The sequence below is a fragment of the Aptenodytes forsteri genome, unplaced genomic scaffold, assembly GCF_000699145.1.
Source record: "Aptenodytes forsteri isolate BGI_AS27 unplaced genomic scaffold, ASM69914v1 Scaffold25, whole genome shotgun sequence".
Lineage (NCBI taxonomy): Eukaryota > Metazoa > Chordata > Aves > Sphenisciformes > Spheniscidae > Aptenodytes > Aptenodytes forsteri.
Genome location: NW_008796180.1, coordinates 258,856 through 284,060, shown reverse-complemented (window position 1 = coordinate 284,060; position 25,205 = coordinate 258,856). Strand labels below are relative to the sequence as shown.

Below are 25,205 nucleotides of genomic sequence, written 5' to 3'. Positions count from 1 at the left end.
GGGATGAGGTTTAAATGTCTAATTTTGGAGTGAAACACCGTAGCTGTCCTGCATCTTCAACCGGAGGCTGGGCTCGGCCACCGTCAGCCTTGTTCGTAACACTGAGGTTCAGAAAAATAACTACAGCCTCTGGGCTTAGAAATTGCTCACCCTTGGTGCAAAGATGCAGAATACAGAGGGGGTCTGAGATGCTCCCGGTGCCTGGGTATATGTTTCCATACTCTGTTTCAATCTGAGCTGCAGAAATACTTGTTTTTGGGGAGCAAACTTGGGTTCCTGCTGGGTGCTTTGCCACAGCTGGCCCCGACAGCGTTACTGTCAATAAGAAAACCTCCACTTGCTGCTGGAGCTGAAACAGGATGGTTTGACCCCAAATGGAAGTGTAAGGGTAAAGACAACACGGTGTGACTGCCTCTAGTTTGGGCATCCTTGGGGTTGTGCTACGAATCTCGGCAAGCTGATGTAGCACGTGGTTCATGCATGCTGCCACAAACCAATGAGCTGCTGGTTATATTGGTTTACAAGCGTAGCTGAACTGTAGATACTTCAACACCAGGGGAACTTCACCTAATTATCAGGTTGAACTTGATCCTTTCTGTGGCAAGGTATTACAGTAGGATTGTGAAAGGTTCACTAATGGAAATACATCCAAAATTTTGTCTAAAGCAGTGTGTTTGGCCTGTTTTAATAAACTTCTAACCATATTAACTACATTTATTACTTCAAATTTCAACCTTATTTTAAAGTTTTAAGATTGAAATAAAAGAAAATGCAATTTCAGGGTAATTTTGCTTCATTAGTGTAAATGCACTGCCTGTAATTCCTACCAATATTAAACTCATTATGCTGAATAACGTGTGATACCAAGATAAAAAGGAATTTAAGAATGTGACCTGATGGGCAGATAATTGAGCTCAGCACATTAATGCCAGGGCTGGACTGTAGCCCCACCACATTGTCCTTAATTAGGCAAAGTGCTGTTCTCCTCCTTCGTGTTCTTCAGAGAGCTGAAATTTATTTGCTCAGCAAGGAAACGATCTTGCTGAGCAGGATTTCATTCACGCTTACTTTGGCCATTAAATACAGATTTGTCCTGCAAAAAATAAAAGCAAGTCCCCGTCACTTCAGAAGTACTTAGCAGTTTTTGGATTTGCATTTTCTATCCTAAAAATGAGCTCCTCAAGTTTGTGGGTTTTTTTTTCCCCCCTTTGTGCAGGGGAGATGTGGTCCTGCTCGGGGTCGGGGGGAGCACTGGCTTGGGGACACGTAAGTGTGCGCTGCACCAGCTGCTGTTAACGGAGATCTGAAGCCTCTCACCACCCTGCACCGGTACATCTGCCCCTGGGTGTGTGTGAGCACAGGCATTCCTGTAGTTTTCAACAGTCAAGTTTAATGCTGACTGTGGTGATTATTTCTTTTTCAAGTCTGGTAAAGTTTCTGGTAGGATGTTCCCAATTTATTCTGTAATCTCGGTAGGGGATTTCCCCCCCCCCCCTCCTTTTGGGGAGTGCTGAGGAAGGAATTCTCCTGTGATAATGTATGGGGTGGCAGGGGCACAAATTCAATTCAGCTGTTATCATATTCTACCTGCTTTTATACCTGGGGTGAATGTGGCCATTCACTCAGCCAGTAATGCAGTTTGGTGCCTTCTGGGTTAGACTCCTTTCAGTAATTTGCATCATTTTCCATTCCAGCCGATAAAATTACCCCTGTTTCCCCATCCATTTCCTTGTGAATGCATTGTTAATCTGAAACCTGAGGACTGTAAATGATTGAAATTGTGTAACCAGAGTCTTTGCATAGCTGCTGCTGCTGCTTCTGTAACATTTAACAGAGAAATGCATTTGAAGTGGTTTGTAACCGACTGCTAATGCTGCTGCTGCTTCTGTAACATTTAACAGAGAAATGCATTTGAAGTGGTTTGTAACCGACTGCTAATGGTGAGCTCCCCAATCCCATTTTCATCTCTTTTTTTTTTCTGCTTGAAATCTTGTACAGCATTGATTTTAAAAAAAAAATTTTTGCAAACATTAACCAACGAATAATACTGTGCACCAAACAAATTAGGCTGTCTTGAAATATATAATATAACATCTGTGGTGATATTAGTGTTCTTAATTGGACAGGAAAATACAGGAAATTTGATTGAAACCTGTCTTTATTTTATGGTTCCTGCTGCAATTGAGTCTGAGAGGAAAGTGGGGTTTAGACTTTTATAGACTCCAGAGCTACAAAGAGACCATTATAACCATCAAGTTTGACCCCCCTGCATAATACAGACCATAAGATTTCAGACAGTAATTTTTGCTTCTAGCCCCAAATGGATCTGGTTTGACTCCTTCAGCTCTGGGATTTGCCGCAAGCAGTGGATGCTGGTCAGCAAACTCAAGCTGTGGATGGGGGGAGGGAGGGTGTTAATCGTGTATTTTACTGGATTTCTGTGCATTGATGGGGCTTGTGACACCACCCCCCCCCCACGCAACAGAGGACTAGAGGCCTGCTGCTTGAGTGTTGTGTAAATGTTGGAAATGGAGGCGTAAAAACAAATTATCTTGGTGCTCCGAGAAAACACAAGTCTTGCGCTCATACCAAAGGGCAAATCTAGACCTAGCGTGGCAGGAATAATACTGACCCAGGGGGGAATTTCATCCTTGCATATTCCAGGGCTTAATCTGCCCTTCCTTTTGGAACAAGAAGGGATATTTCTGGGTTTGCCTGGTTTAAACACTGCTGCTGAGCTGATAGGAGTGTTGAAGTAACTTCTTTGCTGGTAGTCCTGTATCTGCAAGGAATGGAGTCCTGCTTGGTCGGGCCTGGCAGCCTCCCTGTCCTCAGGTGACTGCTTTTGAGTAAAAGAGCTGTGAAAAGCAAACTCTACTTTGTTGAAAGTGAATCCGTCATACAGGATGGGTCGGACGGGTAGGATTTGGAGAACTTGTTTTCAAACCTGACAAGCGCCTAACTGATGTTTTTGGGATTGCTTCCAATCTTGCTTCTGTTATAAACTAGTGCACAGATAAGATCTGTGATCAAGGTCCTGATGTGTCCTGGAAGCATCTTTCAGTTCTGAAGACCAAGTCCTGGCTCTGTGGGAGGCAGCAGAAGGCTCTGGTCCTTACAGACCAGCCACCGAGAAACCTTAGCTCTGGCTCAAGACTGTAAGGACAGTGCGTTCCTGTTGGGAACGAGGCTTTCTGGTAAACCTGCCTGCTCTGTGACTCAGTTTCCCTTTCCAACGTGACAACGGCACTTTCTTCCACTCTTTCTCATGGTAATTCACCCTCTGAGATCTGCGTACACAGTTGAGTTGCAGTTTTGATTGGGTCCAGTTGGAGACACTGCTACTAGGAGGCCGATGAATTAGAACTGGGACCTGTATGTTGTTCAGGAGCAAAGAACATAAACATTTCCAGAAAAGCGAGCCCCTCTGATGTTTACTTGTTGAGTGCGTAACCTCAAAGGCTATACGATCATGAGAAACAGTTTGTGTTTTCAATAGAACAAATCTGTGACTTCTTCCCTGTCTGGCCTGAAATACGCACCGATAAGGCGAGAGAGGTGGGTGGTTCGTCGCGAACGATGAGGGGGATTAATCCTTTGGCAAGAGTTTCCCCCCCCCCATCTCCCTCTACTTTCTTAAGGTCTTCTGTAAATTGGACCTTCCTATTTGGCTGAAAACTCTTTGCTATGCTTTGCCTTAACTGGTTCTCTTCTTGGGGGATTCCACCCACAGCTGGTGGATAGGAGCTTTTTTTAATAAAGTGCTTAAAAGGAACAGTTAAGACATGACCAAATATATCGCCTATTCCCAAACCTTCTGGTTAAGAAAACGAATGAGAAGCTTTTACTCTTGGTGTTTGTGAGATCTAAAAATTGCCAATTAAGGATGAAAATGTCAAACCCGATCCCAAGGTACGTAACCTCCAAAATAAAGATGCCGTGGAATAAGGATTAGGCCTCTGGTTTCTAACTTACATCCCCCCCTTGAGCCAGGCAGTGTGTATGGAGCAGTTACAATTTTTTTAAAAATATTACTTGCTGTGAGAAATTATTGGACTGTAACTTTCAGGGTAAACCTCCTGCAAAGCTAAAAAGCAAAACGTTGTGTAACTGCCTGTCACCCGCAGGCAGGGCGTGTTAAAGGTGTAACACGCTTGTCAGTTAGTACTGTCTTAATCGGGAGCAAAAATCAGAATTGGCCTCAAGCTCTGCAGTTTGGAGAACGGCCCAAGATGACTAACCTTCTGCTAGCCAAGGTCCTCCTCCTCTGCTGCACAGAAACATGCTTTATTCTCGCTCTATAAGCATGCACGTGGCTTATGGCTATAGATGTATTTGAGCTAGCCCTGTTTGCTACCTAGGCTGTTGCAGCAAAATGGGCGTTTTGCCCAAATAATTGCATTTCTTGGGTAATGCAGGAACAACAACAACAAAAAATATTCTGGCTACCTCTGAAAATTGTGAAAATATAACTCGCGGAGTAGCTAAAGCTGAAGTTACCTGCAGGAAGGGGTGGGGGAAACGCAGATGCTGAAGGTCATGCTTCCCCTCACCCTGTCTTAGACACGTACAAAACATCAGGAAGAAAGAAAGAAATCCTATAAGTGAACATACTGAAAATACTGTGGCATCGCATGCGGGTGCCTCTTAAGCTCTCAAGATAAGTAATTTATTCAAGACTTTCATGCAGTCAGTGGCAGATGAAGGAATTAGATCATTACTCTTTCATCTTCCATAAGAATAAGACCATCTTCCCCCCACTCCCGATTAAATTTTAAACTAACTTTCATTCTCTGCTTAAGCCTTCCCAGAGTGAAAATGATCAAAGCATGAGATTAAAGACGCATCCTGATCTGATGAGATTAGAATTTTTGACTGTTTCCTTATGCTTTAAAAAAAAAAAAGGCAAAGCATCTTTTTGGTATTCCCCCCCTTTAAATTTGATCAGAGTGAAGCTAACATGGGCTTGCTGGTCCAGTAGGAAATGGAACTCAATTTTACATTTTTTTTAAACCATTTTACTGTATTAAAAATGACAGAGGTTAGAAACAAAGCTCTTATACTTTTATTGAACTGGAATTAGAAGTGACAGAAAATCATTTTGGTCCTAGTGCAGTAAATGTTATCACTAAAACATGTTCAGGGGAGATTAGGACAGTCTCTCAAGCACAAGAGACAAAAGTTCACAAAACAAGAAGTGATTTTGCTGTCCTTGTCTCACAGTCGTCGTCTGTTCAGGAGACAAAAGTATTTCAACTCTCAGGGATGCTGGACTTGGGGGGGTCGGGGGGAATGCGGGTACCTCTCCTTTCACAGAGCAGAGGTTGAGCCCAGGGAGGGGAGGCTTCTCAAATCACATGTCGAATAATGTTTGAATTGTTGAGTAACAGCTAACACTGATTGGAAGCAAAAGGATGGAGCTGCTCTGATGGTTCCCCTGACCTTGGACAGGTAGTGTCACTTCTCTGGGCTTCAGAGATAAGATATAGCTGCCATAGGATGGATAGGAAAGAGCTCATCGTAAAAATGGGGGACCACTGCCAAGAGCATCCAAAGGCCCAGAGAAATTTGCAGCCTTCTCTCGCTACAAGGCACAGTGGTATGGCTCTTTCTAGTATAATACGGCTGTTATTTATCACTGAGCCCGTTCTCCCAGGAAAGTTTCTTCTATCTGTGCCCAGTTGTTTTTTTTTTGTCCAAAGCAAACAAGTCAAATATTATGCCCTTAATCAGAATTCTGTTGTTGTTTTTTAATTAATCTGTGTCAGTAGCTTGCATGTTTGTGTTAAATCATTTTCTTCATGAAAGCTTTTAACGAGGAAACAAATTGATTGGATTTTCACATACTGGATTCTTGCCACTAATGCCTATAGACCAACCCTTTGTTACACATCTTGCCTGTGAATGGGTCACTTTGTGGTTTATCCCCAATCCTTGATCTGTTTCCAAAACTCGCCAGTGCTGTTCCCTTACTAAAATGACTCAGATGTCAACCCAAGATGCTCTCAAAGTGTGAGAGATGAAGAAATCGTGGAGTTGTCTTTTTTTTGGCATGGCCAGAAGTGGGCAGCGTGCGTACTGCCCTCTGTGATGCTGCTGCCGTAAGGGAAGGTGTGAGATGAGGTGAAGAAAAGAGTCATAGAATAGTTTGGGTTGGAAGGGACCTTTTAAAGGTCTTTAAGACTGCAAAGCAAAAGGTCATGTAAGCCTTTGTTTGGAGAAAGAGACCTGTTCTAACGGTGGGAACTTAGGAGCCTTTGACACTTTTCAAGAGGGGGAGATGTGAAGGAGGTTCCTTGGGTAGCGGAGGATGTCACAGGGGCCAGCTCGCATCTGTAGGACTCGCAATTCCTCTTGAAGCTTCTCGCACAAAACGCGTGTTGACCATTCGCTGGGTTTCTGGCAGCACTTCTGGCATAGTTCTCCAATCTGTCACTTATTCGTCAGGCTGGAACAAATCATTAAGAAAATAATGTATGCTTATGTCTTTTTTTTTTTTTTTTGGGTCTTTTAGGTACCACTTGGAATTTCTGCCCCGAGGTGAGTACAAGCCGGGGAAGGAGGGGTGAGTTCTCACTGTTATGAGCTTGGGGAGTAGGGAAGGGCTGGACGTGTGTGGTGTTTTCTATGCAAAGTCAACGAGGAGAAGAGCTTAAACTGAATATATAGCTGTGTGTGGCAGTTCTTAGGGGTGGAAAGGGGCAAAGCTGTGGTGAGGGCTATAGCAGGAGTTGGGGTTAGTATTCTTTCTGAGCAGCAGAAGTCCATTTCTCCTACCCTTGAGAGCAAGTAATACAAAACTGTGTGGTGCTGACATAAGCGTATTGTCTTGGACAAGCCCAGGAAATTTTTCTGCAAAATTTCTGTCTCCGGAAGAGGCTTAAAGTTCAGAAAGGGCAGTATATTCCCATGGGCCATTGACTTGGGAGCAAAGACTGTTGGGCAACCTTCAGCAAGTTTCCTCCAGTCTCATTGCTTCGTGTTAACCTGAACTTGAAACTGAATCAACCTCCAGGTGTAGACAAATGGTTAGGCTGTAAATTTTTCAGGACCGTGACCATCTCTTGTTATGTCTGTTAACAAGCTGGGAGATTCTGATTGTGACTTTGATCTTCATTTCTGCAATAATGCGGGTGATGATTTAAACTTTCCAGGGTGCCTGCAGGTCACAAGCCGTGTCAGTGGGTACTTCTGCATATTCGGGGCGATTGATGGATATATATTTGCTCAGAGCTGACCGGGAGTTCCTTTGACTCTGTATCGTGTCGGCGGAGCTCAGCTCTGATTCCTGATTTGGAGCATTGGGCACAGCCAAGGTGTGTGGTTCGGTGGGTTCGTCCTTTTTCTTAAATAACGGCTGTGATACGTGAGCACAGACAGAAGGATCTGCCAGTGTTCAAACAAGATGGGAGCTGGGGCCGTAATAAAAATCCTTGTGAGTGTTCCAACTCAGCTAATCCTTCATTTACTCCAGGAATAAATTCCAGTATGTTACCTCCTCGATCAGGGCCCACTTCCAGCACATCCTGTCTGTCTGGCAGCACAGAAATGTCAGAAATGCAGCAGCGTTGCAATTCCCACTAGAACAGTGTTATCACATTTTAATATGAGCCTTGGTGCAGCCTCGGTGCTTCTAATTGCTTTCAAACCATTGTTTTCATGCCTTTGGTTGATGAACCCAGCATCTGGCATCATTTGAGAAAGTACAACAGACAGCTGTGTTCAAAATTAAAAAAAAAAAAGAGTGAGGGAGGATTAGAACACATAAAAGGGCTCAAAATTAGATTTTTTTTTTAATTTTGAAAGTTCATACAATTTAAAGGGTGGAGGAGGGATGCTTTTGTTCTTTTGAAATAGTCTTTATTCTCTTAGAGTTGGAAGCCTAAGTAATATTAGGAAGATTGGTTTGTAGAACTGTGTATAGATTTGTAAATGAAGTGCCTAGCTCACTTAAATGACTGCTGGGATTTACTGTACGAGTGTTTGGGTGTTTAGGTGTGTAGATATCTCCAAATGTGTCCCTATGTCATCTTGAACTAATACTGTTCTGAAAAAACGTACTAAGGAAACAAGACAGCTTGGGAATTAAACCATGGGCTCGGACATCACCTTGAGCGCATCAACTCCAGGTTGTGGTACCTTGCTGGGGGAAGGAAAGGTGGTGATGAGAACTTGGTGCCTGCTGAATGGAAAAGAGCCAGAGAACTACAATGTGGGGCTTGGTTTTAAAGAGAAAAGAAAAAAAAAATCCCACATGTCTGGACATCTTGGTAAGAGGACTGCAAAAAAACAGGCTTAAATTAGCTGCCTAGCTGCCCTGTCAGTGCACTTAAATAACAGGCTGATGTGGCGAAGGAAAAGGCTTCTTCTAAGAAGGTTTGGGATTTTCTTTGTAATATCTAGTAAACGGCTTTTCTGGTGGGGTTTAAACACAACTTGTGACCACATCTGGCAAAGGCTCCTTGAACTCCGAGCCATGCCGAAATCCCTCGGAAGACCAAAACCTCAGTGATTCCAGCTATCCCAACCTGTTGGTTTCCAGTATTGGCTGAAATTAATACAATCGGTCTCGATATCTCCCAGCAAACAGAAATGTGTATGAAACAGGAGCGTGGGTCTTGTCTTGAGGATGAGTTGGGTAGACCAGTGCGGTTTCAGAAAGATGTAACTGAACGGAGCGTAAGACGCAGGATGAGTTGCTGTGCCCAATTCGTACGCACCAAGTCATGTTGTTGACTCTGGTGTGTAGCTGCAGATTATTTTTTGCCTTTCTCCTTAGGTGCTCTTTGAACAGATTATTTTTTGCCTTGTTCCTTAGGTGCTCTTTGAACAGAGCCGCGGGGTGACTCGTATTTCCTTTTGGAGGAGGGCTGACTGCCTGTGTGAAGAAGCATTTTATACACTTAATATATTTTACGCATGCATGCCCTTGCTGTCTTGCAGCAACCTCCCCTTTGTGGAAAGAGGGCTAAGGAAAGTTGGCAAAGAAAATCTGGAGAGGACCTGGGTCACTTGTAGCCCCCTCCCCCAGTTCCTTTCTGCTGTTTCCCCCTTCTCACAGTTCAGTGCAGGGGAAGCGTTCTGCAACAAGCTTTGATTTAGAAGAAACGAATGGTCTGAGGGAGCGGCGACAGGCCGTTCTGGGGTACTGCAAGGGAATCCAGCATTAAATAGGAGGAGAGGAAAGGGATGAGTATTTGGGAGGAGAATGGAGGGACAGGAAGCAATGCAAAAGGGGGGATTAAAGAAGAAAAAGGTGTGTGTGGCTAAACGAGAGCTGTGGGTCAGGCTGCAAATTGGCTTTGCTGGAATGGGACTTTGCACTAAATTACTGTCGCTGGTGTGTTTCAGCTTCTCCATTCCCAAACCCAAAAGGCATGCAAAGATGGGCAAGTGTAAAAAGACAATATGGCCACTGGTAGAAGCGAATTAGATTAAATCATTGACGTCTACACAGTATTTTGAGATACTCAGGAGCACAAGTCACTCTAACGCTCTGCTTGAAGACACAGACCTTCGGAGATGAAGAAAATGTGGCTCTGCCCTGGCAGTCGGGGTCTGCAGCCTGGGGCTGACAAAGAACTGTCCCTCCAAATCCTCCTGTGGGCTACCTGGACCTTCCTGCTGGGTGGGTGTCCCCTCAGCACGGCACTGCACAGAGAACTCAACTTCCATGTACTTGTTCACGCTAAAAAAACCTGGCAGTGGATGCAGTTCTAGGCAATGACTTTTTACTTTATGTTGAAGAAAACAATCCCAAATAGATGGAAAAAAACCAGATTTATTTTTCACTGAGCTTATGATAACACTTCTGTTTTTTCATCAAAAACTCATCCCAAATGGTTTTCTCTGAAGTGCTGTGTGCATATTTGCTGAATAGTAATGTTCCTTAAAATACTCATAAGTAGTCGAAACCCGTGTGGGAGTGAGGATAGTTGTTCCCATTTATGAAGTTTAGGAAAACCGAGGCTCAAGAAATGTGCTTGAGGTACCAGAGCATCTACAGGTGCGTCCAGGAATTGGGTCCAGATCTACTGCTTCTCCCAGCTCTGTGCCTTAAACCCGGGAAACGTTGCCTTCCTGAAGTTGGGAGCGATAAATATGAATGTGTGGCAGGGAGGTGGGGTAAGGGACAAGCCGGGATAAAACATGACTTAGAAATCGGGAGCCTTCATGTTCTGTAAAAGGATTAAGTAAGTAACAGTGTGGAAAGTCTTAGTAGGCCACTTATCTCATAGCATATACTATTTAGATGAAGTGCGTATCGTTTTACCTTTATCGGCCCTACTTACTTTGGCTCGGATGCAGAGCACTTCCACGGGTCGCCGGTTATTCTCGGGCTTGGATGTCGTAGCTGCGCACGAGGTATGTATGTACCCGAGGCATGCGTGCAGTTTTCTTTCATTAACTGGCATTATACAAAGGCCTCAAGTGTTAGATTTATGAAGTAGCTTTTCTATGTAAAGCCTCAAATCTATTGAGCTGAACTGAAGTGGAGCTGGATGGGAGACGGAACTGTGCATTTCCCTAAACCGCTGCTCCCTGGTATTGCATATTTGGTTCATGTAGTTATGACAAGTACAAGTAGCAAATCATTAAAGCAGCAAAAACACCATCTTTACTGTAAAGATCCCCTTTGAAGCTGAGGCAGAGTGTTCCTGAATTAATGGAGTGCATAGTGATTTTACTAAGTTTTATTTATAAAAAACCCTCTTTGCGTTCATGCCAAGAGTCTCCAGCTCAGTGGTAAGCAGGGTTCATACACAGAAACCTAGTCTAGATTTATGATGTGTTTGAAAACGCAAGGGAAAAAATATCGAATTGACAATATTTGTAACATATTGTTAAAATATCTATTCTATCGCCATGCGTGGAATTCTCCTGCTTTATAAACACGAGTGCCAGCTACAACCCTTGAAATGTCATAACACATAGAGACAAAAAGAAAACAAAAAAACTTTTGTTAGAATGCCTTCTAAAGTCCAAGATGTGTTTGGGTGGTGTGTGGAACAGAGTTAATTAATGAAAAATAAAATATACACAAAGGCATATGTTCTTTAACTTAAAAAAGAAAAGCTGTAATATCAACACTTTTGACAGCTCCCTTTATCAGCGCTGAAGCTTTGCTTCCTGCAGCTCAGAGCGTGCAGTTCTTTGCCTCTGTGTATGTATTATATTCTGGGCAAACTAATCTGTGTAGAGACAGTATTTTTTGCATTGAAATCCCTCCCGTTTCGTAGTTTTGCAAACTCTGAGCAGCTGCACAGCTTTGCTTCTACATGGGCTTATAAATTATTCTGCTACCTAAGGTATTGTGCACAAATTTTGGAGGCAAGTAATGATTATAGGAGAAAACAGAACGCTCTGCTTGGAAAAATGTCATAGGTAGGAGGCAAGCGTCTGTGCTCTGGGAAGGGCTGTGTGGAGGTCTATTTGCATTTTTATGTACATATATATATATATATAGAAATCGAGAGGTATGTGTAACTTTGAAACTGTTGCTATTCCATTTGGAGTCTTCAAACCAGAAACCAAGCCCCTGCCCTTACCATGAAGCCTTAAAATCTTTTCAAAACCTGGGAGTCCAGGCCAAGGGCTGCAACAGACCGTGCAGCACCCTTTAGCTGGAGAGGACAAGAGAGCTTGGCAGAGCACTTGAGTGTGCTGACGTCCAGCCCTGTCCCAAGATGGGGCTGGGACGAAGTCTCGCGACCCGGACTGCTCCAACGAGCAGCCTTGAATGCGGTTCTGTAGTGGTCAGAAGTAGGTTGAGCTGGTTGTGAGCGCACAGTAATTGAGGAGGAGAGGCTTACCCTTGGTTGAAATTCACATTGCTGGAGCACAAGGAAATACAAAAGGCCTTTTCTGCATTTCTTGAAAATGTTAGGCGCTTTTTTCTCTTTGGGTGTGTTCGTTGTGTGAAACGAGGGGAGGAGAAGGGAAAAGCCGCTAAGAAGAAACATGTCATTTGATTAAAAAAAAAAAACATAACTGGGTATGCTGTTATCAGTCTTTACTTGGAGCCAGCAAATGAAGAACTTGCAGAATTTATAATGGGATTGGAAGACCAGGTAACAGCAACTAGCAGTTTGGCTGGGTTATTCTGCAGTTAATGTCAAAACTTTCATGACCTTTATCGAGAAGAATTAGGTTAATGAGGGGGGCTTTTTGAACTCTTCTTAAACCAGCCCATTGATTTAAAACTTCTTACAAACTTGAGGAAGGTTTCCTGGTTTGGATTACTAGGTGCTTCTTGGAGATCTCTAGTTCATTAATCAAAGTGTTCAAGTTACTGCGTCACCCACAGTCCTTTGAAACCCATCCGAATTGTAACACCTTGGGGCAGAGCTTGCCCTCTTTGTTCACATTTAGTGGTGTCCCGTGCTTCCCTCCCTGGGGAAGTTCAGAGCACATCAGACTCTTAAGAATAAAGCAATGCACCGTAAAGAGCAAGGTATAAAAATGTCAGTAAAGATGCTAAATATACAGCAGTTTGGGGAGCCCCAGTAAGTTAAATATTAACAAGTTCTATTGCTCTCACTTTGGTCAGTTAATAAAATACTCTAATTATTAGATTGTCTGAATTGCCTGATGTGCAGCTTCGGAGATAGAGAGCCTTCTCAAATGAACCCTCTGTGTTTTCTGAACTTCTTTGCGTAATAGGAATGTGCTGCAGCTTTCTTTTTATAAAGAAATCTCAGGGGTTATTGTAATGTGCTTAGATGAACGTGCAGCCCAAGCGTTGCTCTGTGCTTATGCAGAACAGAAGAACGTTCAAGAAATTGCCCCACTGGGGATAGAGTACGAGAGTGTTCACATATACCATCACCTGAGCTTTCTCACAGTGGGTAATAGACCCTCCTGCTCCACAAAAATGGGGGGAAAAAGGATGTAAATTCTCTGTTTTGGCCATTAAGATGTTTTGGAGCCCTTAGGAAAAGGAGTGCCCTGTTGTGTATATACCTTTGAGCCTCACTGGGGCGTGGGGAAGTCGGTGCCCTCTGCATCCACAGCCCTCGCTCAGCAGGAGCAGGGCTGGGAGCGCAGCGCTGGGTCCCGACTCCTGGGTCTTGCAAGCCTTCAGCTGGTTCAAATCTGGGGTTTTGAGTCTCTCTTCCCCCCTCTCCCCACAAAGCCTTCTGCGTTGCTTTGGTTTGTAGAGCAGTAACCCCATCCAAATAACCCGCAAAGTAGTAATTCTGCCCTTCGGTCAGATTCCATCCTGAAACACAACTGTAAAATCATCCTTTGCATTATCATAAATGCCTAATGGGCATCTTCTCCAGTCCCTGGAGTGCCTAGCGCTCTGCTGTACGCTCCTGGCTTTGCGTTCAACGTCTGTACTTATTTTTTCTTAACAGTGAAAATTGCTGCAGATACGGGCAAGACAGCCTCCTTGTGTCTTGTCATTGGAATATGCTCGCTAAACTCCAGTTCCCTCGTGGGTTAGTTCTGTTTATTCCTTGTTCGCTTGGAAGGGTTTCGGCTAAGAAAATATGCTGAACCTACTGATGGTGCAATGGGCGTTACTCAAAACTATTTGGCCTGTAGTTTCCTCTCGGTACCAATGGTGTTGACATCTTTTTTTTTTTTTAGATCCCAGACTGTATTTGCAGAACTGTTTGTTAATTCCTGCGCTGCACAAGCATGGGGTCTGGCTGCGCAGACACTGTTTTTCTGTGTTCCTAGCAGAGCTGGTACCTCAGAAGATGAACCAAAGTGCAGATTTGTGATCTTCCTCTGCCTCAGTGTCCCCATCCTTCAAATGAAGACCTTCTCTCTTCAAAGAGGCTCAGGAGGAATAATTTATTAGTGGGCAGAAATACAAACTGTTGGTCGCTTTAGGCTGGTTTTGCTCACACTGGACGGGCTTTGTATTTCAGTGATGTGTTACCGGGTCACAAAAGAAAGAATAAATCTTGTTTACTTGTTTACATCCCGTGGGAATCTTCTGCTGTGCTGGGTTTTGGGCTTGTTCCTAGCAAGGCTGAAATGTGCTGTGCTTCCCCTGTCAGGCAGCTGTTCTGTGTAGCTGCTGCCCACTTGAGAGGCAGAATATGCAGTGCCTTTACTGAAAGGGTGCCAAGGATTGCAAGAGAGGAGCTGGAGGGAGGAAGTTAGAGGGGGAGGGAGGGAGAGAGCAAACACACAGCGAGAAAAGGAAGAGAAAACTGGAGAGGAGAGCTCAGCTGGGGAATGACACGAGGGGCTGGCAGGGGATTAGAAAATACAGAGTAATGGGAGAGATGCAGCGTGAGCTCAGCAGCTTCTTTGTGTCTTCATGGGTTTGGGGGGGATTTCTAGCCCCCCCCCCAGCCTCATCAGCTATTTGGATTCGTGAGAAAGGAGCTTTGCTGTCTCACAGAGCAGCCCTGCCAAAGTCTTCTTTCGGACAAGGCTTGCGAGTTGCAAACTTCTTGAATGTCACTTGTGGGGTGGCCTTTTTGGTGTGTGAGTAGGACTTGGGTTTTCTATTGTTGTTGCTTGCTTTTTTCCTTTTTGGAAATAAACACATAATCAGCTGTGGGAAGACTTTGCTTTGAATATCTGCATGTCAGATTAAAGATCCATGAATTAATAACTTCCAGGTTATTTTCTGTTTTGTATAATCATGAAGTTTCTTTGGCGTGTGACAGAGGGAGAAAATAGTTTAACCCCAGCCTGCTCTGAGCTTCTCGGCCCCCTTTGGGTTTATCCTCTCAAAGCAGAGAGTTGCAAAACTTGAATTCCTTTCGGTGTAATGAAATCCTTGGACCCGTTGTAGGGCTTTGACTTTTTCCCCTCGACAACCAGAGTAGGTCTTGCACTCCAGAAAGCTGCTGTTTTCCCTTCTCGGTGCTTTAGGAAGTCTGCCGTTGCATTGCCCGGCTCCTGCCTGATGGATTTTATTAATCCCAGGAAGTTTATCGCCTGTCTCTGCCCGTCGGTGGGTTAAGGCTGTGCCGGCTGGCAGCGGTGCCGGGTTTCTGCCTGTCTGGAGGTGGCCGCGCATCCCCCGGCTGATGCTGCGCGCTGCAGCCCGACCTGCTGGGCACACGGGATCATTGCATCCCCGAAATCCGCCACCAGCAGCCCCAGCGCCGCAGCAGCGAGCCTTCTGCAAAAGAGCTTTCCGCTTTCTAGTTGGTTTTTAACATAAGTGGCGTTTTTAGTGGACCATTAATTTGCTTTACTACGTGTAATTAGGAAAAAACTGGATACAGAGGGGACAAAATGAGGCTTGGACTGGATTCACCTGTCAGCCAGCCAAGACCTGTTTGGGTCGACATTTCCAAAATGATGATAAATCGGCTCCTCCTGCGTGCGAGGAGGTCCCTCACTTTGCTTTTGACCCTATTGCCGTGAGGTAGACCTGTCCCGCTGATAAAGCACAGCGTAAGCAGAGACGGGTCCTGCTCTCGCCATGGCCTTGTTTGCCTCGTGGGACAGGGACGAAGTTGTTTCCCTTCTGTGCATGATCTCCACAGCCGAGAAAATATTTATTAAGCGGGATAAACGCTGAGATGGGTAGATAAAGGAATTTCTCCTGTGGTTTGTTAATAAGACCACTGTTGTTGATACGGCCCGGGGAGGGGAGGACAGACATGCGTGCGTATCACAGTGATGTGCAATAGAAAACACGGGATTTTCAGGCGAATGTCACGTTACCCGGGCACTGGCGCTGTAAGGAAGTCAATAGCCTGGGTGAAGAAGGTGCAGAAAATCTGCATCCACCAAACCCTCAGCTATTCACATATTAATCACAGGGGCTAACCACACAGATCCAAATGGGCGCTTAGGAGCCGATGAAGCCTTTAAGGCGTTCAAAAAAGAACCATCATGCATTTTCTAGCACATAAATGTGTTTAAAAAGGTATATAATTTATAATAGCAATGTTGACAGAGCTTTAACTACATTATAAAAGCTAAACTGTAATATATTTACATGTGAGCAGTACTTACTGTGTGGGTGCGTCTCTGTTGATGTGTTTCCATGTGATTCTCTATAATTTCAGCAAGTGATTGTAGTAAGGGATATTAAACCATAGTATTGATAATACTTTTACGGCTCTGCTTTGGGAAATGCATTACTGCTAAATTAGTCCCTGAAAATCTAGAGATATTAACACTGTCGAGCATGAAGGCAGATGGGATTTGGATCAGAGACCTTTATTTGTAGTATGGTACTAAGGAATCATTACTTTAAAGCAGGAACTTCGTTTCCTTGAATATTAACTCGAGTTGGGGATTTTACTTCCGCTTTGGCATAAACAAGCTTATCATAAAAGCGTAAATGGAACTCGCTTGGTATTGATTTTTCTTATGCTCTAAAAAGATGCTTAATGAAACTCTAGGTACCTAGATAAAGACCTTCACTGAATGCAAAGTAAGCTTAATTGCAGTTCCCTTAACAAGCTACTGGAGATGAATTATTTTTTTTCTACTACAAAGCCCTTTCACCTATTTAGATTGTTTCTCTTCCTGTGTGTGCCAGGATGCGTTAATTCAGCTTCCCCCCGCCCCGAGAGGCAAACTGCAGCTTAAAGAAAGGAAAACTTCTTTGCCAGTTCGTGTGTGGAAAAAATTTCAGCCTTGGGGAACTTGATTTTTGAGGTCTCAGTAAGAGGGTTTAGTCTTAAAAGAGAGTAACTGTCCCTCTCCTACTTCTGCAGAAGGGGAGACGGGCATGGAGGCGTGTTCTGACACTGCACAAGAGAATTGTAGCAAAACCAGACCCTGAACTGAGGTTTTTTTCTAGCATTTGTCCTAGGACCTGTCATCTGCCAGATCCTGCGACTCTGCCAGAGCAGAGGCAGGACTTTTATTTTCACCCTCCAGCATTGCAAGCCCCAAAGCAAAGAGGAAGGGTAGGTTCAGATTATTCCCTTCCTTGCAGAGAGCAGCGCGTTTGTGCTCTTGAGGTTGTGGAGAAGGAAGCAACAGTGTGTTCCCTGATGGTGGTGACTCTTTCTCCTGCAGGTCCTGCTTGTGCTGCTTGCTCGGAGCCCTGTTAATGCTTCATTAGGTTCTTTTCATTCTCCTCTTGGTAATTTTTTTTCCTCCTCCAACGCAGGGGGTCTGCCAGAGGCTGCGTCTCTGCCCGATGCCAGGTCTGTGCGATGTCTGCGGGCCCTGCAGGGACCTGGTGTGACTGATGCGACCTGCCTGACGCTGCTGTCCAAAGTCACTGCGCTCTAAATTGCCACCCCCTCTTCTGCTGGGGACACCCCCGTCACCAGAGACACAAGCCGTCCCCTCTGCAATTTGCTCAGAGTCGATACGTATAAAGCATAATATCTGTGTTAATTATACAGAATGCCTTCAAGCCCCTCTTTCTGCTGCTGTGCGAGAAACTGTTTCTGCAGAAAATGTCAGATGGCTAAAAGATGGCGTAATTTCTTTCTTTTTTTTCCTGTGCCACAACTATCATGAAGCAAGAAAGCCGGGTATTTAGCACACTTGGAGGTAGCCAAACAGTGCCAGGGGAGCCCCTGGATGAGGTGTAAGCCCAAGAAACCTCTTGCTCTTTCCCCTAGAGTCAATCTTGCTTTTGTTCATGCTCCAAAGAGCGATAAGTTGGGGAATTTTGCTGAGGATTTGAGTAGGAAGATAGAGCAGCTTTGCGTCAGGTGCAGAGTAATTATTTGCCGGGGTTCTGTGCTATTTGGTTTTTATTCCCTGTGTTTTCATTAAAAGCTAATGAGTTTTTTCTTCGTTCAGAACAATAGCTTGGCCCCTGACAAGTTGTTGGTTATTTTTTCTGCTTGGACTCAACTAGCTGTTGCTGCTCCATAAACTTTATGGAGAAGTGGATTAAAGCACAAGAAGTTCTCGTAATGCAAATCCAAATGGAAAGGAAGTAAGATTTGTTTTAAGTAGCTGCGTGTGCGGAGTTTCTGTTGATCTTTTGTTACTGAAACTATAAGCAGTGTTTGAAAACATCCCTAATACTAAACCAAACAAAATGCCTTTGTTTGTATTGCTTTGTATTGCAGCAGCTCACACAATTTGGAGTCCTACGGTGCTTGGCATGAGACATGTATGTACATACTGCAGCCTGGGTATATTGGAGTGGGTTATGGTAGCTTGCACGAACGCGTGAAACCCCAGTTTCCACTCCTGCATGGGGACAGCAAGAAAGCACGTTTGTGGCGACAACCCCCCTACATGATATTTCATGCCTGGGAATTATTCTGCCGAAACGGAGACCCGTGGCTTGATTCTTCCCCGCGGTTGATGTCTGTACCAGCTTCTCCTGCCGTTAAAGCCAGTGACTTATTCTTGCAAGTAACTTTCCTGATTGGGCCCTTGTTCTTGTTCCAAATGGTTTACTGCAGCCACGCACGGATGCGTGAGCCGTGCCTCTCCGGCGCGGCGGCTGCGCCGTGCCACGCTGCCTCCTGCTAGTCGGAAACCAGAAACGGTTTGCTTGTTATCGCAATAATCCTGCACCTGTATCTCATTATCGGGGACCACCTGTTACCTCGGTGCTTGTTTGTAAAGCCGGGTTTAATACGGTGCGGTTTGGAATACGGTGCAGTTTGGGAGAGAAATGTTCTTTTTAAGGGGCGGGACGGGCTTATTGGCAACTGTCTTATAATGCTGGCATCTTCACATCACTGCAGATAGTCGAGCCCACAACGCTGCAGCACGGCGCTGAGGACGGCTCCTCATTAGAATGAACGCTGTGTTTTCCTACGCCACTGAGCTGTTGCTATTTGGTAGCAGCTTTTTATATGGGCTTTTTAGAGCCTTTTTATTTGAGGCTCTCAAAGTGCTACAGTAAAACAGGGAAGAAACATCCCCTTGTCACACACAACTGAGCAAAGCACTGAAATGACTTCTCCGAGGTCAGGCGGTCAGTGGTGTGCTCATGGATGCGCTCCGCTTCCCAGAGTCTGGCCAGCGGAGCGGGGGGGTTCAGTCTCTGCTTTTTAACCCCTAATTGTTTGTGTTTTTTTTTTTCTCGTGGAGGTGCATGCATGAATTTCAGTTTGTTGTAGCATAGAGGAACGTGCTTTGCTTACTCTTCATGACTTAGAAGTAGTCTCTGGATGGAAGACGACTGCAGTACCAAGCTCTGCTGATGTCTGATCCCGCAGGAGGGATCAGAGCCTGCCCTTTTGGGCCAGGGATCTGCAGCTTGCTTCTTGGCGTGAGAGATTAGTAATGCAGATGCCGAATGATGCACCTCCCAAAAGGAGAAAAGTTGTTTTCTGAATTTCCTTTTTCTCTGGAATCTGATGTGCCGCACTGCGTGCTGGGATGGCTGCTGGAAGCAAGTGAGCATGGAGCTGGGAACTTGATTACTTCTTGGGCTCTTCCCCTGTTAGGAAAGTTGTAATGGCTTAAAGGGTGGGCTGCCAGGGACCCCTCTGTTCTGTCATTGACCCCCATAGGCCTTTGGTAAATCTCCAAGTCAAATCTTCAATCAGTTTTTCAAGACCTTTGAGCTTGTAATATCAGCAAGACTATCATGGCGTCTGGCACTCAGTGTGATTTGTTTTTTAAGGAACTGATCTGTGGGAAGGACAATCTTGTGTGCGTTACGTTCTTCACAGCCAGACTGTTCTTTTTGGTGAAGAGTTGAAGTTTTCTTGAAAATGTGCCCTTGAATGCAGGAGCCTGGGGTCTCCGAGAGCTTCACGCTCGGAGAAAGCAAGGGAAGGTTGCAACCTGGGATGTTGAAAATAAAACGCATCCAAAATATTGTGTCATGTCTTTCTGCAGCTGGAGACTTAATGGCGTCTCCACTGTATTTCTTGGTGGGAGGAACAGCGTTATAACCCTCCGTTCCAGGCCTTGGTACTCTTTCATCAGTGCTTGATTTAAACCGTGGGGCACAGTTCCTCTGTTTGCTGAGATAAAACTTGGTTTTAGTGTTTGAACACAATTAACATCAGCTGAAAACTCACCTTTTGAGCTGTTTGTTGTGTGTTGAATGAGTAAGCAGCTGTCTTTACCTCCGTTATCAGCAGGCTGGGCTGTGTGTGTTCAGGAAATGTAAGGCAAAAGCTTGAAAGACCACTTTTTCGCTTTGTTTAGGGTGAGTAGTGTTTTCTTCTGCAGGTAGGCTAGCTGCACTCCGTTTATATTAAAATTTGATATGAACGTCTGTCACTGTAATATCTAAGTGCCTTCTGCATAAAATCCAGTATCAGTAGCAAATTCCCTAGCAAAATGTCTGCTTACGGAAAAATTCAATGTAACATCAAGTATGGGGAGGTAATAGCTCCTGCCTCCACACACAGACACGTTGCTGTGTTAATTTGTATGTGACTGTCATGGGGAGTCAATCTTTTTTTTCCCCTGCCACTTTTCAATTAAGGATCTCAAAGCTTTTTCTCACAATATAGGAAGATGCTTCATTCTAGTGAAGCAGGGAGCGTAGTCCTCCATTTTACAGATGGATGACTTATGCGGAGGTCACGTACTGAGGGCAAGAACAAGGAACTGGACATAGCTCTGGTAGTTTGGCCCCAAGAGGGGTATTTCCAGCCTCCTCCTTGTATGCCCTCCAGGTGTGAAGTCTGTACATATCCAGCATGAGTGTTCTTGCAGCAGGAATATGCCGCCTTGGCCCTAAATGATGAATCTGGCTGTAAACCCACAAAAGTGGTTTTGGGTTTTGTAGAGAACCTCAGTGGAAGGTGGGAACCAGGAGGAAACATACCTCACGGTGTAGGCAATAAGATTTGGATTTAGAAATGAGTCTTTTTCACTAAAATCAGGCTCTCCTTCTCTTTCTAGGAGAGGATCAGCACGACGCTGGCTTTGGACAGGACAGTTCTGATGAAAATCAGAGCTGGAGTTTGGCTCCTTCCATGACAGCTGCTGCTTCATTTCGATCAGACTTCCAGGATGATGGTAAGTCACTGATGTTTTATGAAGTCCTTGGGTGAAGAAGATGGAGAGGTAAGTGCAATCTAGTATGACTTCCTTGTTGTCATTCATCCATCTTATGACGCTGGAGGTGTTTCGGGGTTTTTTTGTTGTTTGTTAACTGGTACCTGTTTTAGCAATGACCATAAAATGCTATGGCGATCCTGAATTTAATATTGCTAAGTTAAATGTATTTCTTGATTATCTTGGTGCAAACTGGAGTTGGTTGTTCTATTTTGAATTGACAACAGTAATGGAAAAGAGCAGAATTTGACCTGGTGGCTAGTGTTTCCCAAAGTTAACATGTGACTTTTGGGTGCGTTTCTTCTTGGGTGCTCAGCCTCACACTTTAAAAGGTCTGTGTCTTCTCAAACCTTGTCTCTCCCCACCCTTTGAAAATTAGGCCTCTTTAAAGTGCTTTGCTTCGGAGATCCTTTTGTGGTACCTTCTAGTGCTTGGGAATTTGGGGCTCTTTCCAGCCGAGCGGTGGATGGGAGCTGGCGTCCGAGGCCAAGGGCGCTTTCCAAAGCATTAAATGTCAGATGGGGGTTTTCTGGGCAAAGAGTTGCTGCGATGCCCACGTCTGCTTGCGAGTGGCGGTTTAGGAGTGATGGATTTGGGATACGCTATTGAAATCGAAGCCTACAGTGCCGAGATTGTTCTGATCTTCTCAGGCGTTATCTTTGGGCCCTAGTGAAGGCTTGACTGCTTCCTGCAGACCTTATTTCCTCCTCTTCTTCCACTTCCCTTGCGCTTTTCCCCCATGCGTTCTTACCTTTGTCCTTCCTCTTTCATTTTCTCTGCTTCGGACCCTCCTCTTCTCCACCTTTCTCTACTCAATGTGCTCTTTCATGTCTACTCCCACTCTTGTTAGGAATCAGTAGTCATCAGTCAAGAATACAAAGAAATGAGGATTTATTTGGGACGAGGCCGTAAGAGCTGATGTGCACCAAAGTTAGCGTCTTTGCGTGGTGCAAAACGCCAGGCGTATCTGCTGTATGTGTTGATTTATGCCATAAAATAAATGTCTTCGTTTAGACTGATTAGAGTCAAGGTTGGTCTGATAGTTAGCTAGTAATTGCAGCATGAAAAGAGGTGTGGAGTTTGGGATTGGTTGTTTTAAATAGTCTGTGTGCTCAGATATGATGCACTTACGCAGAGTGCGGATGGAGAACGTGTGACAGGGATAATGGATGTTGGCCTAAATGGGACATGAAAGGGTGCTGAAGACCTCAAGCTTGGCCTCGTCAGGCGAGCAATGTCTTTATGAAGTCTAGGGTTTCTCCTGGCGTGTTTATTAAGCTTGTCTAAGGAGGTATTTGCTTTGCTAACTTTGAGTGGTGGGTTTTGGCAGCTCTAAGGGGCAGAGTTTGACATAACACTTGCAAGGTATGCAAACACTTGGCACCACTGGAAGTTTTCAGACGCAGATGAAATGCCAGGCTCGATGGAAGGATGCCCGAAGGGGTGCATGGCGAGGAGATTGATAACACAGAAAAATTACATACTACAAAAAGGAGGGAAAAAAGCTGGCACCGAGAGCAGTTACATTAAAATGAGGTGTTAGTTCTTGGAGGCTGGTAAGAGTCTTTGCTGAATAACAGCAAATCGTGGGCTTGACTTTGTGTGTGTTCGTTCTGGATGAAAGTTGAGCAATTTTGGCTGATTGGGTGCAGGCTGTTGGTAGTCTGAAACAGTAATAATAAAGGGGAAAAAAGGCTGAACACAGGATTTTGGAACCTTTTCTTTGCCCTGCCACGGTTTGTAGGGGTGTCATCAGAATGAATTTTTCTAGGTATCTGCCAGTGGGATGGATATGGATCGGGGTTGTGATTTCCTCTGGGTTTTTGAATTTCTGTGGTGGCTTACTATCAGATTTTTTTTTTTGTTTACTTGGGGGACTTTTTTTTTTTTCTTGCTTGTTTTCTTTGCTTACTTTTTTCACTATAGAAGGTGAAGGCACAATGATTTTTTTTTAATGAATATGAAGTCAGTCACCTGAGAGTTTAAATTGTTACTTCAGAGAAGTGGATTAAGCTAAAGGGTGTGTCAATCAATCTTGATTTCCGAATTAGAACATCCTCGTGGGAAAAGTAGAAAGTTTTAAGATTGCATGAACTGATTTTCATCATGACCAAAGTTTGCCTTGGCTTCTCCGAGCGTGCAAACCTTCACTTTTACTGCGCCCCTTTTTTGCTTCCGCACTCTCTTCTCCATTTAGCCGGCAAGGTTCCCGGAACAGGCACCCTGCTCCTGTGCGCTAGTACAGAGCCTGGGCCACGATGGACTGAGAGCTGCTCCTTTCGGGCAGCACAGGTGGCTGTTGCATGGGGGTAATCCATCTAGCTATGGCCAGAAGAATAAATTGGCCGGTTGTAGGAACATACTTCTCATTCCTGTGGCTTTTTTCCATCCCTCCTTCGCCCTGTTTTGCAACAACAAGAGGTTACGTCCTTAGGTGCAAGCCCACAGCACTGTTAAAGGCTGCTATCTCCCGCCTTCCTGAATTTCCCAACTTTATTAATTCAAGGTTTTAATGGAAGCGGGTCTCTGGCTGGGATGACGCTCGCTTCTGCCTATCCTTGCGATGAAAAATGGGGGAGTTTGGAGGCAAGGGAATGCCGCCGCTGTTCATTTTGAACAGACTTTTCCTGGCTTGCCCTGAACTTCTCGTGGGAATCGGAGAGAACCTTCAAAGTTGTCTCTGGAGGGAGCAAGAGGGACTGAGCGGCGAGTTGGGGATGACTTTACTCAATGAGGCATGGCCCAGCTCTATAGGATCGTCCCTAATGAGTGATTAAGAAGCTAATGTTTGTACAGTGCTGGGAGGCTGGGAAGCACTGTGGAAGTACTAAGTACTGTTATAATGATAAGTATTTCTTAGGAGACACTTCCCATGTAATGTACTCTGCTCAGGCCACTTGAAGACTTAAAAAAATGTTTTGTCTTTTAAACTGGTAGATCACTTAATTTCCCGGTGTTCGTTCATTTAGTTTTACTGAAGTGTAAGGTAGATACCACAATGCCCTGAGGGGTAGGAGTTGCGCACCTTAATATTTAGCACTTCTAGATATTGCTTTATCAGTTTGGATTTCCCCGTGGCTCCTTAGTGGCGCTTCTGCAGTCATTGCAGAGCATCTGATCTCTTGCCGGAGGGATGCTGAGCCAGGATCCAAATGATTCACTCGGTGTCACGGTGAGATCACACGGAGCTGAGGGGGTGAGGGCCACTACGGCTTCTGCCCCCGCGCCTGGCTATCGGCTGTACTGCCGTGTCACAACAACGTAAGCCACAATATATTTTCTTTTATATAACACAGGTATCCGTCAGCACGTGGAAGGGAGCGTAACTCACAGGGACAGGAATGTACTTTATGGGTTCTGTTAGGCATGGTCCCCGGGGGAGGAAATCTTGCCTCTGACTTCCAAGATTTTTCCATCATGTAAGCAGGGAACTTTGGCCAAACATACTTACAGCTCGTTCAGTTCTGTGTGGTGGGTTTTTAAAAAATATGTTAAGTTCCGAGTATCTTAAAATCAAATCCTTTAGCAAAAATTCCCTTTGCTTTGTAAAAATGTGCTAAAAATGGCTTTTATCTTAAAAGGTGTGGAAGGTGGTAGGTGAGATGGTACTTCCCTGTGCCCTAGTGGCTTGGGGACGGGGGGGGCAGATACAAATGCAAGATGATACTAAAGGTTTTGAGGGGGTTAGAAACTGTAAAGCGGTGTCATGTCTTTAATCCACCTCCAGGTACTTCTTGAACCCATTTGCGTCCTGAAGAAGGCCCTGTTTGCTCATGTTTGGCCTTCTAGTACATAGAAATGGGTAGGGAAACAGTAAAACACCCAAGTGAGCTTTGTACGTAACTCTTCAGAAACAAGATGCTGGTGGGCCAGCTTGCAAATCCGGGGGAGAAGTCTGTAAACTTCTCTTAGAAGTTTCTTGCCTGGTCCATGGCAGCCTCCAGCCAGCCTCTGCACGTGACCGAAAGCGTTCCTCTCTTTCAGGGCGTGCTGTGTTCTCTCTCGGTGGTATTTTCGAGCACCGAATCCTTTCTCCCTGAAGCGTGTAGTGTTCTGAACCACGTGTGCTTCCCTGCTTTTAGGTGCTCCTTGCATCTACAGCTACAGCTTCTGCTTGTATTTTCCCTGTGCTTCCTACACGCTTCTAAACTCCCAGGAATCCATTCCGAAACGTGGAATTAATTGCTTTAATAATCCAGCCTGCGGGAACGTTTTCAGTGGCACCTGGAGGAGCTGGGGGGATGCGGGTGGGTGCGCAGCCTTGCTCGGGCAGAGGTGGGTGCGCAGGGTGCGCTGTACGGGGGGGGCCAGCGGCGTGC

At 45.0% G+C, this 25,205-nt stretch overlaps 1 protein-coding gene across 1 annotated transcript in view; it reads left to right on the top strand.

Annotated features, from left to right (window-relative positions):
- Window positions 1-25,205, top strand: part of SKAP1 (src kinase associated phosphoprotein 1) — a 158,994-nt gene that overhangs the window by 13,124 nt on the left and 120,665 nt on the right. The window contains exons 3-4 of the mRNA XM_009287784.2: window positions 6,515-6,540; window positions 20,731-20,847. Of these exons, the coding sequence (XP_009286059.1) occupies window positions 6,515-6,540; window positions 20,731-20,847 (143 nt within the window). The remainder of the gene's footprint in view (window positions 1-6,514; window positions 6,541-20,730; window positions 20,848-25,205) is intronic.